This window comes from Aquila chrysaetos, chromosome 8 (assembly GCF_900496995.4).
Source record: "Aquila chrysaetos chrysaetos chromosome 8, bAquChr1.4, whole genome shotgun sequence".
Lineage (NCBI taxonomy): Eukaryota > Metazoa > Chordata > Aves > Accipitriformes > Accipitridae > Aquila > Aquila chrysaetos.
The window spans coordinates 45,523,832-45,542,358 of record NC_044011.1 but is presented as its reverse complement, the minus strand read 5'-3'; the positions used below and the strand labels follow the sequence as shown (position 1 = coordinate 45,542,358).

The 18,527-nt window shown below is 43.5% G+C and overlaps 1 protein-coding gene and 1 long non-coding RNA gene across 3 annotated transcripts in view; one reads left to right on the top strand and one right to left on the bottom strand.

Moving 5' to 3' along the window:
* Positions 1-18,527, bottom strand: part of ARHGAP32 (Rho GTPase activating protein 32) — a 188,203-nt gene that overhangs the window by 47,009 nt on the left and 122,667 nt on the right. The window contains 2 exon segments of the mRNA XM_030021349.2: positions 10,607-10,681; positions 13,398-13,448. Coding sequence (XP_029877209.1) covers positions 10,607-10,681; positions 13,398-13,448 — 126 coding nt within the window.
* LOC115344303 lies at positions 1,440-4,629 on the top strand. Of its 2 annotated transcripts, none has more exons than XR_003924495.1 (3): positions 1,440-1,540; positions 4,039-4,270; positions 4,375-4,629. It is a non-coding gene; the product is annotated as an uncharacterized LOC115344303 (long non-coding RNA). The 2 variants fall into 2 exon arrangements; XR_003924496.1 differs by lacking the exon at positions 1,440-1,540 and adding an exon at positions 2,388-3,271.

Sequence of the window (18,527 nt, the reverse complement as noted above, 5' to 3'; positions counted from 1 at the left end):
ACGACAAGTAGTGTTACTGCTGCTCTCCCAATCCCTTCACGAAAGATGCCTATCTCCATTTTCACTAGCCAGAGGGCAGCTGTTCACAGCCCAGTCCAGCTACTTTCAAATTACAGTGCCCTACTCTTCCAAGATTGTTATTGGTCTGGTTCTTTCTCTGTTTACAACCCCGACTTTCTAAATTGTTTATACTTCGGCTATTAAGACCTGCATTAAGTCCTGAGATGATTCTGCCTTTGGAAGCAAAACTCCCACTCATCTGGAGTGGAAACAAGACAACGGACATGAGCCTCATTCACATTACAGTCACTTTATACAGCAGCGGCAGGATACAATAGCTTTAAAGAGGATGAAAATGCCATCTTCCCATACATCCTCCTTACACAGCTAAAGAAGTGCAAAAAAGCTTTACTGAAAATGAAAATTGGGCCCAACACGTTTGGGGATTTGCAGCGAACTAAATCTGCTTTCTAAGACTTCGGAATGCAGATACTGTATTGTTTTGCCTGCTTTATTCTTTTCCTTTATCTTACCAGTCCAGAGCTTTGATTTCAAATGAGACTCTTTTATCACGCCTGTGTGGTGCCCAGAACAAAGGAGGATGGGGAAGAGTGGAAAGGGAAGGCCTCCTGTCTTCTCTGTCATAAATAATAAGATCCTGCAGGGCATTTAGTCCTTAAAATGGACTATAGCTTCTAGGAGGTTTTCTGAACAAATACGAACAGATGAGCCATGGCCACTTGCAAAGTGTCTACTAGGATCGCGGTAACTACTCTCCCTGGGAATTTTATTTTTCAGAGTGTGCATTCACTGCCCTGGGGCTCCAGCAAACAAAGGACTAGCATTTTTAAACAGGAAGCCCCTTTCTCCTGAACAACAGCATCAATAATATTTATGCTTAAGAATGCGTCCTATGTCCTCGGAGTGCCAGTCTGGGGAGGGAGGGAAAACAATAAGATAAAGTGATATGCAAAAATCTATTGAAATTCAAATTCTAGACATTCCCATCTGTCAGCTGCCTCTTTGGGAGCTAGGTATAAATCTGAGCAGGAAGCACTGATCTCACATCTCTGCAACCCCGAGGACTGTGCGGGCACATTTGACTGCGCCAGAGGGGGCTTGCAAGCTGAAATTCCTTCTGCCTTGGGATTTGGGTGGGAATCCTCATACAAATCATCCCAGACATGAAAGAGGCTCCCTTCAACAGCTCCGGCTTGCTACGCACCCATGACCCTAGACTAAGTCCAATAAAATACTTTACAGCTACGGACCTAGTGAGTAGAAAGGCGCAATAGAAACCTGAAGTCAGAGATTAGCAAAAGGGAAACAGAAGTAAAACAATTAGCAACGGGGGAGGGTGGGGGAAGTATGCGGTGTTAATCGGTCTTGAGTTGGCAAGAGGAGCCAACCACCAAGCCAGGCAACCTGCCCACAGGCGCAGATCCCCGAGGAACTTCTCTCCCAGCAGAAACAAACGGGTCTACGAGCGGCAGCCAGGGTGTCGGACGAGAGAGCGTCGCTGGGAATTACTGAGTAACAGGTACTTTTCCACCTGGCTAAAAACGTGATGTCAGGCTATCGCCCCACAGCAGAAGTCATTTGAGAGCCTCGACTGCCTTGCCCCTGCGTAAGACCGGCTCTGCTCCAGGCGCAACGTCCGTGTGCAGGTGTCCTGCCCGCACAGCCTGGCATCGCTCTGCCCACCTTTTCTGGGGAGGCGGTGGGCGCCTTAACTCCAGTTATGTGCGAAGCCACCCCTTCGCCGGAAAAGAAAAACCTTCGTTCCAAGACATTTAATTCTCCGAAACCGCGAATTAAAGAGCTGGCAAGTTACTAAGCAACAAGTGGGGGCAGGAACCTAAAAATACGCTGCGAGTCTTACATAAGAAAGACGCTAATGCGAGGCGGGGCGGGGGGGGGGGGGGGGGGGGCGATAATGATTAAAAAAATAAAAGCGAGCCTTTTCTTACCTTCCTCCTCTCCTCGCCGCCGGCCAGAGCCCCTCTCCGGCGCTGTCCCCGGGGGTCTCTCGCCCAGCTCTGCCCGCCCCCGGCCCGAGGAGGGGATGAGCCGCAGGCGGAGCCGGCCGGTGCTGGGGGGCCGCCCGCCCGCCCGCCGCCTCTGCGGCTCCCGCCAGCCCCTCCCCGCCGGGCCCGGCCCCGGCCGCCCGGCTCCGCCTCCCGCAGGTGCCTCCCGCCGCGCCGAGCCGCTTCTGCTCGGGGGCAGCGGGTTCCCGCTTCCCCCCCCCGGAAGGGCCGGGGCCTGTTCCTCGCTTTCCCCCCAACCCCCGGCCCTTTGGACCTCGGTGGGCGAAGGGCAGAGGGTGAGGAAGGGGGGGGGGGGGGGGGAAGCGAAGCACGGCTCCGGTTTCGGGCGGCGTAACCCACCGCCTCTCCCTCAACCTCTGTTCTCCGGACGGAGCAGGGCTCGCCATCCTCTTCGAGGTTGCGGGTACCTGCCCGAAAACAGACTTTGCGGGGTGGCAAAGGACAGAGCCAGGAGAGCCGCGCTCCAGCCTGTCCGGGGTTTTCTCTCGTTCCTCGCACAACGGAACGCGGCTCTGCCCCTTCGCGCCCCGAAAACCGGAGAGGATCGCCGCGGCAGGGGCCGAAGCCCGATTTCGTAAAGGCCGCGGGGGTCAGGGGTTGCGCCGGCGCCATCGTTTGAAGCGCGGGTCTCTCGCTCACCGCCCGCACCGCGAATCCTCAAGTCCCCGCGAAAAAGGCCGTCTCGGCGCGTCCGAAAGGAAGGGAGAGACGGTGAGCGGGCTTGAACGCTTCGGTGGGAGCCCGTCCAAACCTGCAGACTGGACACGGGCACGCGTGAGCCCCACCTGCCCCTGGGGACGGCAGGGACACTTTGCACTGAGGGTGTCCTTTCTGTTAATCTAATTAGAGCGCTAAAGAAATTATGCCCCCTCCCACTCTTGAGTGGGTGTTAACCCGCACGCTTTGCAGCCGCGTTGATCAGATCCCTGAAAACAAACTCGATCGACAATTCTCCGGGAGTTCTGCTATTTAAAAACAAAGCAAAATGACACAGATCATTCTACGGTGACCTAGCTTAGAGCCCAGCTCCGAACAACTCCGGCGTCAGCACAACACGCTCCAGAGCGGAAAGCAGAAAATTTGACTTTACCACCAGCTACGGCATCCCTGCTCAGCCCGAACCAAGGCCGGCACCCAGCAGCAGGGACAGAAGCCGAGAGGATCACAGGGCTGGAGAAACTTCAGCCCAGCCTTCCAGCCTTTTCCTGGTGCCAGTGAAGCTGGTAGAGTTACCTGCATTTATCGCGTGCTTGAGGAGTAAATACTGCTGCTGTTCTCTTTAGCCATGCTGACCCCGAGCTCCCCAGTTCGTACGAGGCTGCGGTGCAGTTTATCAATCTCAGTAACTGCTGTCACGCACTTTAAAATGTGGGCTCACTAGATAAGTTGGACAACCTCAGGGTCAGAAGGATTAGAGAGGAATCTGCTTCTATTTATGCAGACATCTTGATGATCAGGAGGGTAAAACTCATTTCTTTGGTGTTCACAGTTTCTCCTCTAGCAAATGTGTCATTTTCAAAATTGTTTGGTGACTCATATCTCCAAACAATGCTTGTTCTCCAGCTACTTATTACACTTGGTATTTATTACTGGAATTGTTTTGCTTGGACAACCACCATGCTAACACATTACTTTTTTCCTTAGCAGCCAAGCCTGACTCCTAAATCCGGTTCTATACGTGCTTATGTACAATTCTGATTAGAAAACCTTCCCGATACCAACTCACCATTCCAGGAATGTTCTTCCTATCAAACCCATTGATAAAAGTTGGTAAAATCCCAACACAAAAGGGGAACGAACACAACGGAAGCAATCCTTTTCAAAATTTAAATGCAAAATGCACATACAACAATTCAAAATAGCAAAACAGTATACAGGACTGCAGACTAGTAACACTATCGGCTACCCAAAACTGCCAGGATGTGTTATATGGTTCCTCCATCAGGTTTGTTTGTTTGTTGTTTTTTTTTTTTTTTGCTTTTTAATGTAGGCCAGGCAGAATCCTACAAGGCTGATAAACCACGTTGTGACAAACTGTTCCGGTTCGCCCACTTTACTGGTGCACAGTTTCCAACTAGGGCCAGAGCTCGCACAATCCTATTTTTGCTAATCAGAGCAGGAACAGAACAGCTGCATCACCAGTAACACAGAGCTCCCTCAACTGCAGATCGGGGTATTACCTCTGAAAATCATGGCTCTGATGATCAACAGTGCTTGAGGAGGTATTTTACTACGTGGTGTACAACGGCACACCTTTCCCCCACCCGCACTTTGTTTCCTGTAAAGAAAAATACTTAACGCTTGTTAGAAAATGCCTTTCTTTTAGGAATGAAACCTGAGCAACCAGGGATGTGGCTCTTCTGCACCTGGAAACAACAAGTCTGCGTTTGGCACAGCGCTGCATCACGGCTAAAGAGCTTGTTCGCATCACCACAGGGACGTAACTCCTCTGGCTCTGGAGCTTACGGGGCTCTGCCCCAGACAGGGGATCTTTGCCCTCCCCTGTACTGAACGGTACGGGGATGCCCTCTTGCTTCTTCTGAATATTTGATTGAAAACAATAAAATAATCTTCACATGTGGGTCTCATTTTCTGTTCCTAATTTCTTTTGCCAGACGATTTTAAGGAACAAAAGCAAGCGAAAGAGATGCATTCTCCCCTATTTACGTGTTCATCAGCTCGCAGTGGAGCAGAAGAGGTAGATAATGAATGTTTAACTTTTAAACACAGCTAACAAACCCTAGCATTTGAAATCATAGACAAAAAGGCTGCATCCACACGCTTGTCGGAAATCCAATCCTTACAGCATTCTGAAGTTTAACCTATCCCCCAAAAGTTATTTCAGAGAGAAGTACTGGGAAGGCAGAGTAACCTAAAAAATGTTACTAATATACCCTGTAGCTTCTTCCACTTTCTGGTTTTGCAAATTTAACCACTGAAGGAAGCTTCAAGCCATTATTAGACGTTAGGCAGCCAGTATTTTTCAATGCTGCTTCTTACTCAGCGAGATTTATCCTGCAATCAAATACTCTCAAAACACACAAAAAAGAACTCCCCAAATAAACACACCCCCCCTTTTTTTTTAAAGAGGGTTTTGGGGAGAAACTAAGATTATGTATGAAAGCAGACTGGGAGATTAAAAAACCCCTGACAGAACAGCACACCATGCAATAGACTGCCATGGGATAACCTCAAATTGATTTGATTTGATTCACAGAGCTCACAAAAACCAGGTTTGACATAAAGGTATCTCATGTCACAGAGTACCTGGACAATCATGTGGTGACTCACTCTTTTGGTGGACGTAGCCACGGTCTGCCGTGGCTTTCCAGGTTTGCAAGAAAAGTATTCCATTTACAAAGGTAAAAAACACGGTTCGGAATGATGCAATACATAGCCAAGCAGGTAACAGGGCTTTTGCTTGCCTTTCCTTTAGCAAAAGCAAGTTCCCATGAGAACAAGTCAAAGAATTTGATGCAAGCTTCCCACTGCAGTTACAGGATTAAATGCTGAAGAAGAATGAGCACGGCACTGACACAAGTTCTTAAATGAAATCCGGCAGATGAAACTTCAGCTCAGCAAAGTCTTCTGAATTAATCACAGACACAGGCTGATTCATGAGCTAGCGAAGCAAGCCCTAAAGGCCAGAGTAATGTTATGATCTGCAGTTTGCAGCAGTTAAATTCACTACCAGGGAGCTGGGAAGAAAGGAGGGAGGACAGAGAGGGGCAGAGGAGTAGTCTTGCCTTGGCTGCTTGCGTAGGACTTCTGGTGGAAACACACCACAGATCTTCTCCAGGCAGCGGACAACGTGCCTTTCTATGTGTTCACTTAAGGATCCTCCCAAACATACACCATAGCTGTGCCCAAACCAAGACCTTCTGAGAAAGCCAAACAAACATTACGGGTCTGCCAGCACATATTCTCCAGCTCCGCTCACTTTTAACATTAATTTATAGTTTCACACAGCCACCTTCTTGCAGATGTAGCAAGAGCACTGATCCCTAAGGACATCGGTGATAGCCGGATGGAGTCAGAGCCCAAGCATCGCTCCTTTGCGTAGAGATGTGACGGTGCAGCTGCTCAGCCTCTGTGAACTTAACAGGACCAGGTTTTAATTGGAGATTTGAGATATGCACCAGCATGACCCTCGATAAATCCGTATGCCAATGCAAGAAGAGATCAGAGCTATGTGCTATCACCTAAGGTTAAAGCTGCCTGAAAATATTTCTGAGCCACAACTTGGCTCCCACACTAATTTACAGAACTATTCAGGAGAAAAGAGGAGGAAAAGCAGAGCAGAACAAACTACCTTTTCCCGTGATTTCAAAGCTCTTAGCATAACTGCAGAGTTTTGCTCAAGCCAGCTATTATTAGAGTTAAGTCCCATTTTGACAGAGCTTGTGAGAAAGGAAAAAAATACCTAGTTTAAAAATAACAAAACCCTCCAACCTGAGTAAGTGGAGAGCAGGCAGAGTGAGAAAGAAGCACAGAACATGTGAAAAGAAAGCCAGCCTTATTAATAGCACATCGGTGCCTCCAACACCCCTGCACTCAGCCAAGTTTTACCGCTTTATTTCACAAGTAGTCATCCTATTTCGGTGGATTCAGCCTCTCAAAAAAAGGTTAAGCATGCCAGCCCCAAACGCCGTGAATCTTTCCGTAACAGAAACATTAATACATCTTTTTCTTACCTGCACAATACACAGATCTACATAATTATTTCTGAACTGATGCGTACAGACTGCGCACAGATCCGTACGCCAGGCTTGTTCGTTTTCTTTTCCAATTAAAATTCCCCAGGAAACATGGCCAAGACTTGCCGCAAAATTACCTGTCAAAATGCGGGAAGCCTGAAGCTAGTGCCTACGGGTTCAACTTCTTCAGAAAGCCTCAGAGGCTGCGAGTGACCACACACGAGGAAGAAATTGCACTCCAGGGAATACAGAAATTAATCTGTCTCTTCCTCCTACCTGTGTTTCAGGCATTTCCCTGTGACTTCAGGAGAAGCCAGGCTGATTTCCAACGCTGTAATTACACCAGTGGTGCCTCCCCGTGGAGATGCAGGATATGCTGGGAGAAGGTGTTTCTCAACTGGCAGAGCTCTGCTGCTCCCCTTGACACGACCTACGCTGAAAAAAGGGCTCTTCTGCCAGGACAGCTGTGCCTACACCCCAACTGGGTGTTTAGAGTGGTTTCGTTGGGGTTTTTTTGGTTTTTTGGGTTTGGTTTTTTTGTTTGTTGTTTTTTTTTTTTTTTTTTTTTTTTTTTGCAGATAAGCTGCATCAGCTCTGGACATGATCTTTTTCATACTTAGAGCAGACTCAGCAATGCCAGAAAAAACATTAGTGCAAATCTGGCCTGAGGTTGGAGACAGAGGCCCCACTCACTGATGCCCTGCACCTGCGCTGTTACTGATATTGTACAAAGAAGCCAAAAGGTCACCAGAGCAGTCACCTTTTTCGCTCAGCTTGCACTTGTGCGAATAATTACACGGGGTACAAGGCGATGCTCACGTGCAATAACTTATCCCTGTAAACTACTTGCTTTGCACACATGACATTCGTTTGTGAAATTACAAAGGCTCCCCTTCTTGGGGGTTGGGAGGGAGAAGACAAGCAGGTCTTGCAACAGATTAGAAAACTCTCCTTTAGCTAAAAAAGAAAAAAAGCAATAAATGAAATGCCAAAACCAAACTGTATCCTTCTCCTCACCTTGGGTCTCTAGAGCCTGCAGACGCCCTTTTGGTTTAGTCCAGACCTCTCTCCTGGTCTTCCCCCAAACCATGGAGTCTCCTGCCCTGCCAAGCTTTCCCTGCCTCTGACCCTGCTTCCCCTGGACCCTTCAGACACAGCGGTAACACCCAAATCCCTTCTCTTCTACAGGTAAAACTCCATGCTTTCAAATCCAGGCCTCTTCAAGAAAATGTCAACCAATTCACGCACAAATACCCGATAACCATCAAGACGTATTTCCATAGCACCTAGGAAACGTTACAAAAATACCTATTTGGTCAGACTGCAAACACTGCATCGTCTACGAACGTTACTTCAAACTCCAGATTGCAAATACTGCATCGACTACGAACATTACCTAAAACTCCACAGAGTCTGTGGGTAAGGAACACAACCACGGGTGCTTAAAAAACACTGCCAAAATACATGCTTGGTTCTTACTCCTACTGTCGGAAAACATCTGCACTGTTAAAGGATTAAAGGATTAAGAAGGAATAAAAAAATACATTGACTTCCTAATGCTATGTAACCTTAGGAACTTATTTGAAATACTTAAAATTCTTGCTTGTCTCTCACTTAGGAGCTAGCCAAGATTTATAGATTTTATTTAGGTGGACAGGACAAGTATTTCAGATTTGCCACTGAAGGCTAAATTCAAAAGCAAGTTACGTACAAAAATACGTTCTCATAGTCAGAGGTTCATTGCAGCGTGCAGAAAAAAAATATATGACACTTTTTAACTTTGAGAACTTTTTTTACGCTCCACGTAAATCCACTACATGTCCCAGTTTGGACATGCATACTTGCCCAATGAACAGAGAATCTGTAATTTAGAGTTTCTGTCAATATCTGTTCCTAGCACACAGGCTCTAGGGAGCTGTTCTCCCAAACTCGTACTTTTCAGGCAGAATCACAGATTTTATGGTGCGACTTTCATAGGAGACCAGATGAATCCTGTATATAGCAGCATTTCCACAGATCAGCCCACAGTTCTCGTCCCTTTCTATTTCTGCCAAAAAACGGGAAGGAAAAAAAGAAGGGGGAAGAATCCCTTGAAACAAGGGAGGGAGAGCAAAGAGAAAGGAAGACTCCAAGCAAAGAAAAAACTAACAGGAAAATGCTGCTGCAGTCCTGGTTTGTACTACAATTCTGTACACGAATTTAAAGACCTAAAAAGACTAATCACTGCAATAGCATGTCTTATAGCTGTGCGCAGTCCTGGGCAGTCACCGCAATAAATTCCCTTCTCCTAAAACCAGGTAATTTCCCTGCACTGAAAACAAGCAATGCAACATAATTATGGAAGACTAAGTTTGGCATTCCTAATGTATCCAAGATGCAAACTACCAGCAAAATAATACTGCTAAAAAAATTTTCGTTTTTCAAAGCAAGCATCCAACACTTATTACAGGAGTAAAATAAAGCCTTAAAGCCTAGTTAAAAAATAAATCCGCCTTTGGTGACTTTAGAAGGTAACAATGGAAATACAGACAAGGATTTCAGCAGAGGCAGAGCTTTACACATAGGCAACCACAAGAAGATTTGCAATCAGTTGAAATAGAATTAGAAAAGTGGCCTGCCACTTACCAAGCACTTAAAATCACTGAATGGCACAAACATTAGCCTCCTTAATAAACTGAAACACAATACCAGCGTTGTGGACAGCAGGACCCAAGTGAGCTCTGACTGGCTGTATTTATCAGCACCACTTCAATATCAAATATCCATTAACCTATTTGTTTTACCCAAAGAATAGACTGGGATGATCTCTGTGAAAGGTACGGTTACCCTGCAAATTCATTTCAACCTCAATACAAAGGGACTAGATGAAAGAGAGGGACATAAGAGGACAACACGTTGTCTGGACACTTTGCAAGAAATACGACGTGTTGCCTGCCTTACTGTAAAGCCCTGATCTAGCCCGCAGGAAAACAAAACTTACACAGTTTGCTACCGAGTCTCTCCTAAAATTCCACTTACGTTTTCTTTCAAAGCACTTAGGAGATCCAGGAAAACAAAAGTCCAGATATGATTTAACAAAACAAAACCAAAAAAATAATTGAAAACTCTGTTATCAAATACCTCTCAATAACTGACGATCAAATTGTTGAAGTACGTAAAATGTACCAGAGAAATATCTCAGTTCCTTAGTTCCTGAAAGGAAGGAACACTTTAATTTTACCTAATGCTAGTTCTGAAAAGCTATAGCGACGTTGTCATGCCAATGACAACACAACACAGTTGTTTTCTGCTATCACCGTGCAACTGGGTACACATTAGGGTCATTTACATTGCCATAAAACTCTAGCATTTAACCACATTTCTTTTCTTTCTTATTCAAGCAAGTTCTTTCCTCCAGAACATGGTCAAATAGGGTTTGGCACACTCTTTGGATATATCTCTCTGAGGCACAAATCGAAAGCCTGGGAAAAGAAGAACACTTTATATTTAGAAATTCAGCAGTGGGGGGAAAATAAAAGAAGCTAATTTATGCTACACAGACTAATAGCCACGTAGCCACTGATACTGCAGAGCATTCACAGTACAAGGCCGTTATGTCAGGCAGTACTCTTAAGATTTGGACTCACTGACTTTCATGAAATCACTTGCAGAAAATCTTCCCATAAGAAGGCAGATTCTTAGAATCAGGCATTGGCTTTTCTAGCCAACACATATTAATCTAAAAAATTAATAATAAACTATTTGAACTACATCTAGCTTCTGTAACCAAACCTAGGGTGTTAGTAAATAGTTATTGCTACCACATACAGTGTTAGACTTGGTTAGGACACTGAGAGACTAATTGTACATAACGGGCTCTACCTGAGCTCAGCTGGGACTGGTTCAGAGCCTCTGTAACATATGCAGAACCTGGCTTTACACTATCCATCTCCAAATCTGCACATAATTAAGGTCAGGTGGGAAGAGGGCAGAGGGACAGACAGAAGGCAAGAGAAAGGACAAAGTTAAATTAAAACATCTCCTGGAACAAACTGCAGGAGACTAATAATTTGATTTGTAAGGACAGCAATTAAGAGAAACAGTGCTAGAGAAATCCAGATTTTAGTGCTCTGCATTCTAAGGTGTTGCTTCTCTGGCATGTGCTAGACCTGAAGTATTCTTAACTAGCAGTGTCTATGTGCAAAAAGAAGTTTAAGTGAAGTGATATGCCAAGTGCACAGGATGAATAGCAAAAAAGACGAGCTGAAAAAACACCCAAATCCCAAGAAAATGGGAGCTGCTGCAGATGAAGGTGGATGCTACTGGTACCTGAACTACTGGGCTTAAAGCTGGCTCAGGTGTGACCACAACGTACGCAGTCTAACTCTCAATTCCAGTGCAAACGCACATATTAGGTGCACATATCACTGTAAATAGAGTTTTCACTGTAAAAAACAGTTTAAAAAATTATATAAAATAGATCTCGATTCAGGTTGGCAAACGCTCGTGGAAAAATCAGTGATTTCAAACATAGCTGCAACTTGCACAATAATGGTCTTTGGTATGGTCGGGAGACTGAAGATTTAGAGCTCATTTTCAAAGGCACTCTGTCCCAGTTTCAAAAACGTATTTCAGCCCTTGCCTCCCTATCAGATCTCAGCTCGTTTTATCTGGGGAACCTGAGGGCCAAAAAAGAACTTCAGGGTCCAAAAACTGCTTCATGAGCCCAGAAACTAACTTCCCCCTAACACCAGCAAAGTCTGAACAGGACCTCAAAGCTTCCATACTTAAAAAATACATAAAGTAAGGCCCTAAATTACTAGTACTAGAAGACGTGCAACCATGACCTTTGGTACACAGAAATATTATAAACAAGAACCACCAGTGCAGACCACAGAGGAGCTTTCAGGCATGTGAGGGAGGTGGCACATGATCTCTCTGATGGCGCTCTGTGCGCAGCGATAGCCAAGTTTCTAGTCTCTGTTGCAATGACATGACTCACAAAGGGACATGGCTGTCAAAAGAAATTAATTTCACATGAAAAACAAGCAGAACCACTAATAAGCCTTATACCTTTGAGCAGAAGTAGTATAGCTGATCTAGTGTTGAACTCTTCCGTCTCACAAACAGCTTAAGAAGGAGAGTGACTCTGAATTCCAACCATCCAGGTTGCATTAAGTAACCAGAAATCTGGCCATTCTTTGTTTTCATGTTAAAAAGGGCAAAAAGCCCAACCCTGCCTTTATTATCTGAAGTTAATGGCTACTGATCCTTAGGAGGAATGGCATCTTTGAAGGGCTCATGGATTCAAGGAACTTGACTATAAAAGAGGAAAAAATAAGAAAAAAATCTTTTCTCCATACCTGTACGTCCAAAGGAAACTCCTTGGATCTTACGAGCATTCACTATTCCAACTTCTCCCAAACTTTTTGGCAGGTTATTTATTTATCGGTGGACACAGCCAGTCATAGCAATAAATTTTGCCCTCATTCTTAAAAACGTTACCCCAGTTTAAATATTCCCTGGGTCTTGTGGTTGGTTTGGATATGTGCAGTGGAAGAAGCCTCACCACACGCACTCTCCATGATCGTATCTAAAATACAAACCCTGTTCTCCCCTTCCTCTCTACCTTTCTGTCTGGAGAGCATTTGATAATGTTGGCACATGCTCGGGAAGGTGCGCAGAAAGTTGAGTCTTCGCACCAGAAACAAGAAGTTTGCTGTCAAATAACATTCCTCTCCTGGAGGAAGTATCATAGATAGGAACCACACGCCTGCTTCCCACATTGCAAAGGTATCAGCGCACAGTCTCTATGCCAACAGGCTGGAAGCGTGTATGTGCATGGGGAAAGCATATATATACGTGTGTATATATATATATATATACACACACATATTATATATTTTGTTTTATAGGTATCTATCTACAGTATTTGCATATCCTGTTTTAAGACCGATTTATGAAATCCAAACAACATCCTAGGAGCAATCGGTATGTGTAAATGTGACCTCTACTGTAAAAAAAATGTTAAAACTATGGAAACAGTCACCAATTTTACTGATGCTAGGTTATTGCTATGAGGTTTAGATGAGCACTAGCAGGATCTAAAAAAGACCATGGCAACATGAAGCAGGACTCTCTGGATAAGTAAGCCACTCCCGCATAACCTGACAGTTTCAATTTGGGCATTGGGAGATGCTAAGCCCAAACAGCATTTTCTGATCTTAAGGGAAAAAAAAAAAAAAAAAAAAAAAAGGAATCTTTGCTTCTGAGGATTTTAAAGTTCTAACAAACTTTCAGAGCCATGTTTCATTCCTCTCTGTCACCCATTTTTAACTTCTCTTTCTTTCAAACTGACGTTCGTATTTGGTTGCGTGGCACTTAATTCCTTTCAGTTATGGTTTTATTGATTCGAAATGATTCTACCATCTCCAACGGAAAAGAGTTAGAATCAGTTTGTTTCCCTGCTGCACCGTTTTATGTCCAAAAAGCTTTTAAAAAGGCACGTTAGACTAAAGGTTTGTTTTCATTTCCCTGAATATCCTTTAAAGCATCAGTGCTATTGACTCGCATGTACAGAAGGAGGGGGGGAAGAAAAAAAAAAAAAAGAGACACAGAGAGAGACAGGGAGAGAAAGAGTGAAAGAAGAAAAAAGGAATAAATGAAAACGTACAAGGGGGGAAGTAGCTCCAGGACGCTGGACGGGCTCCGTGGGCAGGGGAGACTGGGAAGGTATAATTAAAAAAAGAAAAAACAAACAAACAAAAAAAGTTGGTTAAAACATGCATCCATTGAAAACGGGTTAATTTCATATAAAGCTCAGCTAGGCTATACACAGCGCAAAATAGGACCACAGACCCAATCCTTCAAGTTGTTTGGTGCTTTATTCCTTCAACACTTTGGAAATTCATTAGGATCCAAGAATTCCCCACCCAGTGTGTCCCGGCTCAAAAAAAATCCAAACATTTTGCATGTTTGAACTTTTAGCACAAGGCCCATGCCTGCTGAGCAACACAGCGAAGCACAGGATTTGTTTGCACTACTTCCAGTGTCTGCTAAGCATGTGTTTATGGTTAAGCCCATGTTTAAGTACTTTGTTGAGTCAGAAACAGGGCTGGAAGATGTAACATTTCTTTATATAGATGGACAATGCCAACCACTTACAAAAGAAAACAACTCCCAGATCTGTAAATTTACATTTTGCGTAATTCAGTTCCTTACACATTTAGCTTTCCTCCATTTCTAATGGTGCTAAAGCACACAACTGCTTTAACTTATTTTCCATTCTATGCAAAAAGAAAAACAAAATTGTCTCAGAGCTATGTTTTCCTATTGACAAAAGGTGTTCTTCCTGAAAATTATTAATTGCAGACAAGGCAGAGACTTAGCTCTCGCTGCCTCAGCCCCAAGTGTTAGCTTTTTGTTTTGGATGGAAGAAAGAAAACACAAGGTCCAGGAAATAACTTCCCCACAGATCAGACCGAGCAGCTCAAATCTGGGGTTTAAGCAAGTTGGCATTGTCCTGCTGAAGTCTCCGTTTGAACACCCAGCCTGCCAGGCTGAATCACGGTGGCTTTCAAAGCCTTGGAGAAATATCTGCTGTACATTTCAAAGACGTGTGCAAGTCTCCTACAGAAGCAGTTTTTACACTCGCACTGTTGACCTTTCATCCTGACATCTTTGTCCACCTATGGCTCTGCCTGAGCTCCACAGGAGCTGAGAGAACATGGTTTCTTGAAGGATTGGTCCTTGGGTCTGTCCATACTATAAGCACATTTTCTGTCTTCTGCATCAAGAACTGTATTTGGTGGCCCTGAGCATGGTAGTATGTTTATTCCCTGTCTGCTTCCATGCTGGAAATGGATACCTGCCTTGGCTCAATAAAATTTTCATTTAATTTAGCTTTAATGAGACAGTTGCATGTTGAACGCCCAACAACTGGTTTGTTTACATAAGATTAAGGAGACTGGTACTAATTACATACATTTTATCTTTCCATATTTTCTTTATAAAAACACTAATTAAGAGGTTATGCACTCATCGGTGTCAAACGGCTGTTCAACCCAGGCATCTGCAGAATATAAGTTCTATTTGCACCTTATTCTTCCTGATTTTTATTTTTAGTTAAAAAACCCAACTCAAACACACAATCTTTTTTGTCCAGGGATTAGTAGCTAGCCTGTTTCAAACCAGGCATGACCTCTTAAGAGTCTGTTATGATTGCAATAGCTCTAACACAATGAATGTAACTCAGTTTGCATTTTTGCAGTTAAAATTAATTCATTCAATGCTGTACCAGAGTCTTCAGGAGGTCAGAACAGAGTCTGTTGCCTGATCCAGACCCAAATTTCAAAACTCCTGAAGTTCAGTGGATTATTTGTATTTGACGTGTTGACCCAGATTAATCTGTTCCTTATGTTTAAAAAAAAAAGCTTCATTTACAACAGCTTCTAATACTAACAAGTACCCTTTAATGTGTCCTTATTTGCATATCGTAAGAGTACATTTACCTGTTCAATCTAAGTTAAATGAGTGGATGAGACAGGAATTTGAACAATCCTCCATATAGTTGGGCAGAGCTGCTGGGGTTATTCATTCTTTTGTCCTAAGCGAGACTGAGGAACTGGTGAGAATGACCCCTGAAGTTTTAAAAATGCTCATTGTTTTGGAAAAAAGAAAGGGATACATTACCTTCTTATCCCCTATTTCTTCACTTAAGCTCTAACTGTCCCACTGCAAACTGCATCTTTATTCTTTATTTCCCCACTGAAACCAGATGCTCCCCAACAGCAACCATGTTTAGAAGCCTTCAAACAAATTCTCATGCCAAGGCACAGTGCAGTAAAGCTTTGGTACACAGCAAGATGCTACTTGTTAGCAAAAGACATTAAACAAATTGCACGTATGAGGTGAAGCGTGAGATGTGATTTAAAATATTGGCAAACTACAAATATTCAGAATTATGAGAAAGAACGGACTGGAACAGATAGCTGAGACATGCTGCCTGTGACTGTGAACTATGCCAAAATGGTGAGTGGGGACAACATGAACACATACACACATATACGCACTGTTCCCAGAAAAGACCAGAGATGGACAGAAGTGAATGAGGAGAGTAAACACAGCCACAATCTACAGGCAATTCCCAAATGTTCACTTAGAAGGAAAAAACAAAACAGCTATTCACTTTTTTTCTTCTAAGCAGCACAAAGAATATTTAAAAGATTCACTGCTCTCTGAATATCTGAAATTCAACGCAACCTTTCATCCTGTATCTCTTTAAAAATCTTTATAAATACAAGCTGATTCCATTTATTGTAGTACAGAATTTCAGGTAAATTGTCAGTAAATGGTATTAGCTACAAAAGATTAGATATCAATTCAATGTAATAATCTAGGCTAAGAATTTATCATTAGAGTATTGTATCTGAGTAAGAATACAGGGGGAACTTAGAAAAAAGGCAAGTGCTCAAGAAAACTGGGATTTGGTGAGCCCACGCTACCTTCCTGGATCTTTACAGTGTTTTTTACATAAATAGAAACAGTCAGGGTATCAGTCTGCATCCCAGCTGAAAAAAAAGCATTTCCTCACAGCACTGAACATGGAAAAAAAATGGGGTACAGGCTTAGTTCAATACTGTAGGGAAAACAGCACTCAACAGGTAACTTCCAAGACCTCCTGAGCACCCCTTCGTCTCCTTGTATGACTTTCTCACGTGTACAAAGTTTGAAAAAGGAAAACACTAAACAATTTTGTTAAGCAATAATGAAACTGACTTTAATTTTCAGGTGATAGCTTGTGTGCACATGCATGCATGCACACGTATCTATCTACACATCCCTGCAAGCATACCTACCCCTAGCAGTATTTTGGGAGATGATACTTTTGACAATCCAAACTTCATTGTCAAATATATTGCAGAGGCGACTCAAGGGAAAACCAGTATTCTTTCTTATTACTTTGAATTTTCAGAATTGAATAAAATGGACAGTTTTCCTGCAAGGTCCATTTTCTTTCATTTATCTCAGACACTGGCTGCGTTATCACTGGTCTAAGCATGTACTTCCACAGTCAAAGAAAATACTGTTTGTAAAATCAGAGTTTGCAGTTAAACCCAGCCCTCCTCTCCCTCTCCCTGTGTTTCATTTTCATTTGAACTTCAGTCATTATTTGTACTGCATTATAAAGCATTGCAATATTTTATGGTTCTGTTAAAATGCTGTTCCCATCACTTCTGCAAATCAAAACCTCTAATTATAAATAATAATAAAAATACAGGGCAGGAAGTTCTTTGCTTTCCATCTGCTTTTCATTAGATTACTTAACCCAGCCAAATCTATGGACAATTAAACAACACAAGGAGTTCTATGTTTGTAAATTCCTTCATAGCAAAGAGCTTTATGCTGCAGATACAAAATGTCCTAGATGCTCTACACATCATATTTTGATTAAAGAAAAGAAAGTTGGCATGTTGAATAGCATGTCTTATCAAGCCCAAATCTAAATTCTAGATGAAATACCCTGCTAATGTCGATTGAGGACAAAAGCTCCAAGTGGTTCCTTTCAGAAAAGTCTCTATTCCTTGGGAAAAGCCAATCTGATGTTTCAAATACAGGTGAAGGGAGAAAATTAATTGATGTGATATTTAAGTGTATGAGAAATACCCGAAGATGTTTAAGCCATCGATTAGAATACACTGAAGGCATGGAATATGAGTGAGGAAAACGCAAGCTCTTCTGCATTATCCCAGCAATGCGATTCCGAGCGAACTCCGGAGGAACCCCTTGGAAAGCTCCGATTTCACATTTCGCAGCAGTGCTACCTAAGCCACTCGGGGTGCTCCAGTGCCTCCTTTCTGCCGCTGTGCCCCTGGCCTGGACTGTGCTGACAAGGCACTCAGCTTGTGCAGCTGTGTGGTAACCGAGCCCAGGAAACTGAAACTCCTTCCTCCCCCTTCATCTTCTCACCCCTTCTGTATTTCACACATCATTTTTTCCTCCAGGCAGAGAGGTTCCTCGAGTTCTCCAACATCACATCCAACATGCCTTAACTATAGGAACCTCCTCCCTGACTCCTTCTAGCTCCTGCCAAGTCGCAACTTCTGTAGCAACCGAGGAAGAGCCTTTCAGACTTCTGCCTCCGCCATACAAGTACTGTTTCTCCCCAAGGTGGAAAAAATAGAAAGCAGAATGCTACAAAGAATTGGTATCATAAAGTCTGTGTGCAAAGGAGGGGCAGGGAAGGATTACAGAAACAGCTGCAGCATTCGTTCTAGCAATCCTTACATCTGAAAGCTCATTAGTGTTCTTCTAGAGCAGTCTCTTGCCTTTAATTGTACGCCTAGAACAACTATCAGGGAAGGTCAACAGGGACAGCCTCATGACTTGGCAATATCTTTCAACTTACTACTTTTAATAGGACTCGGGCTTTTGGTATCAACTTCATAACTAACATTTCTCAGGATTGAAAGAGGAAATCCACCCCCTAGTGTGTTGTTAAAGCCAAATAGAATCTATTAATCTATGCGGCTTCATTATCTCTCATTAAAGCATAGCAAGAAACTACTCACTAGCAGCTCATGACATTTAACTGCCCGAGCCACATTTAATAATAAACACTTGCTTATGATTGTATCTATCAGCCTGGCCTGTATTCAGATTTAAAGTTGCCCTTGTCTACATGCTTTACCTGATACAGTACAGAGAAGTGACCGATCAAAGTATTTGGAGATCAACTTCAAACCACAAAATGGCAGATACCGGATTTATGGAATGACCACCTGCTGCAGCGCTTTGAATTCCT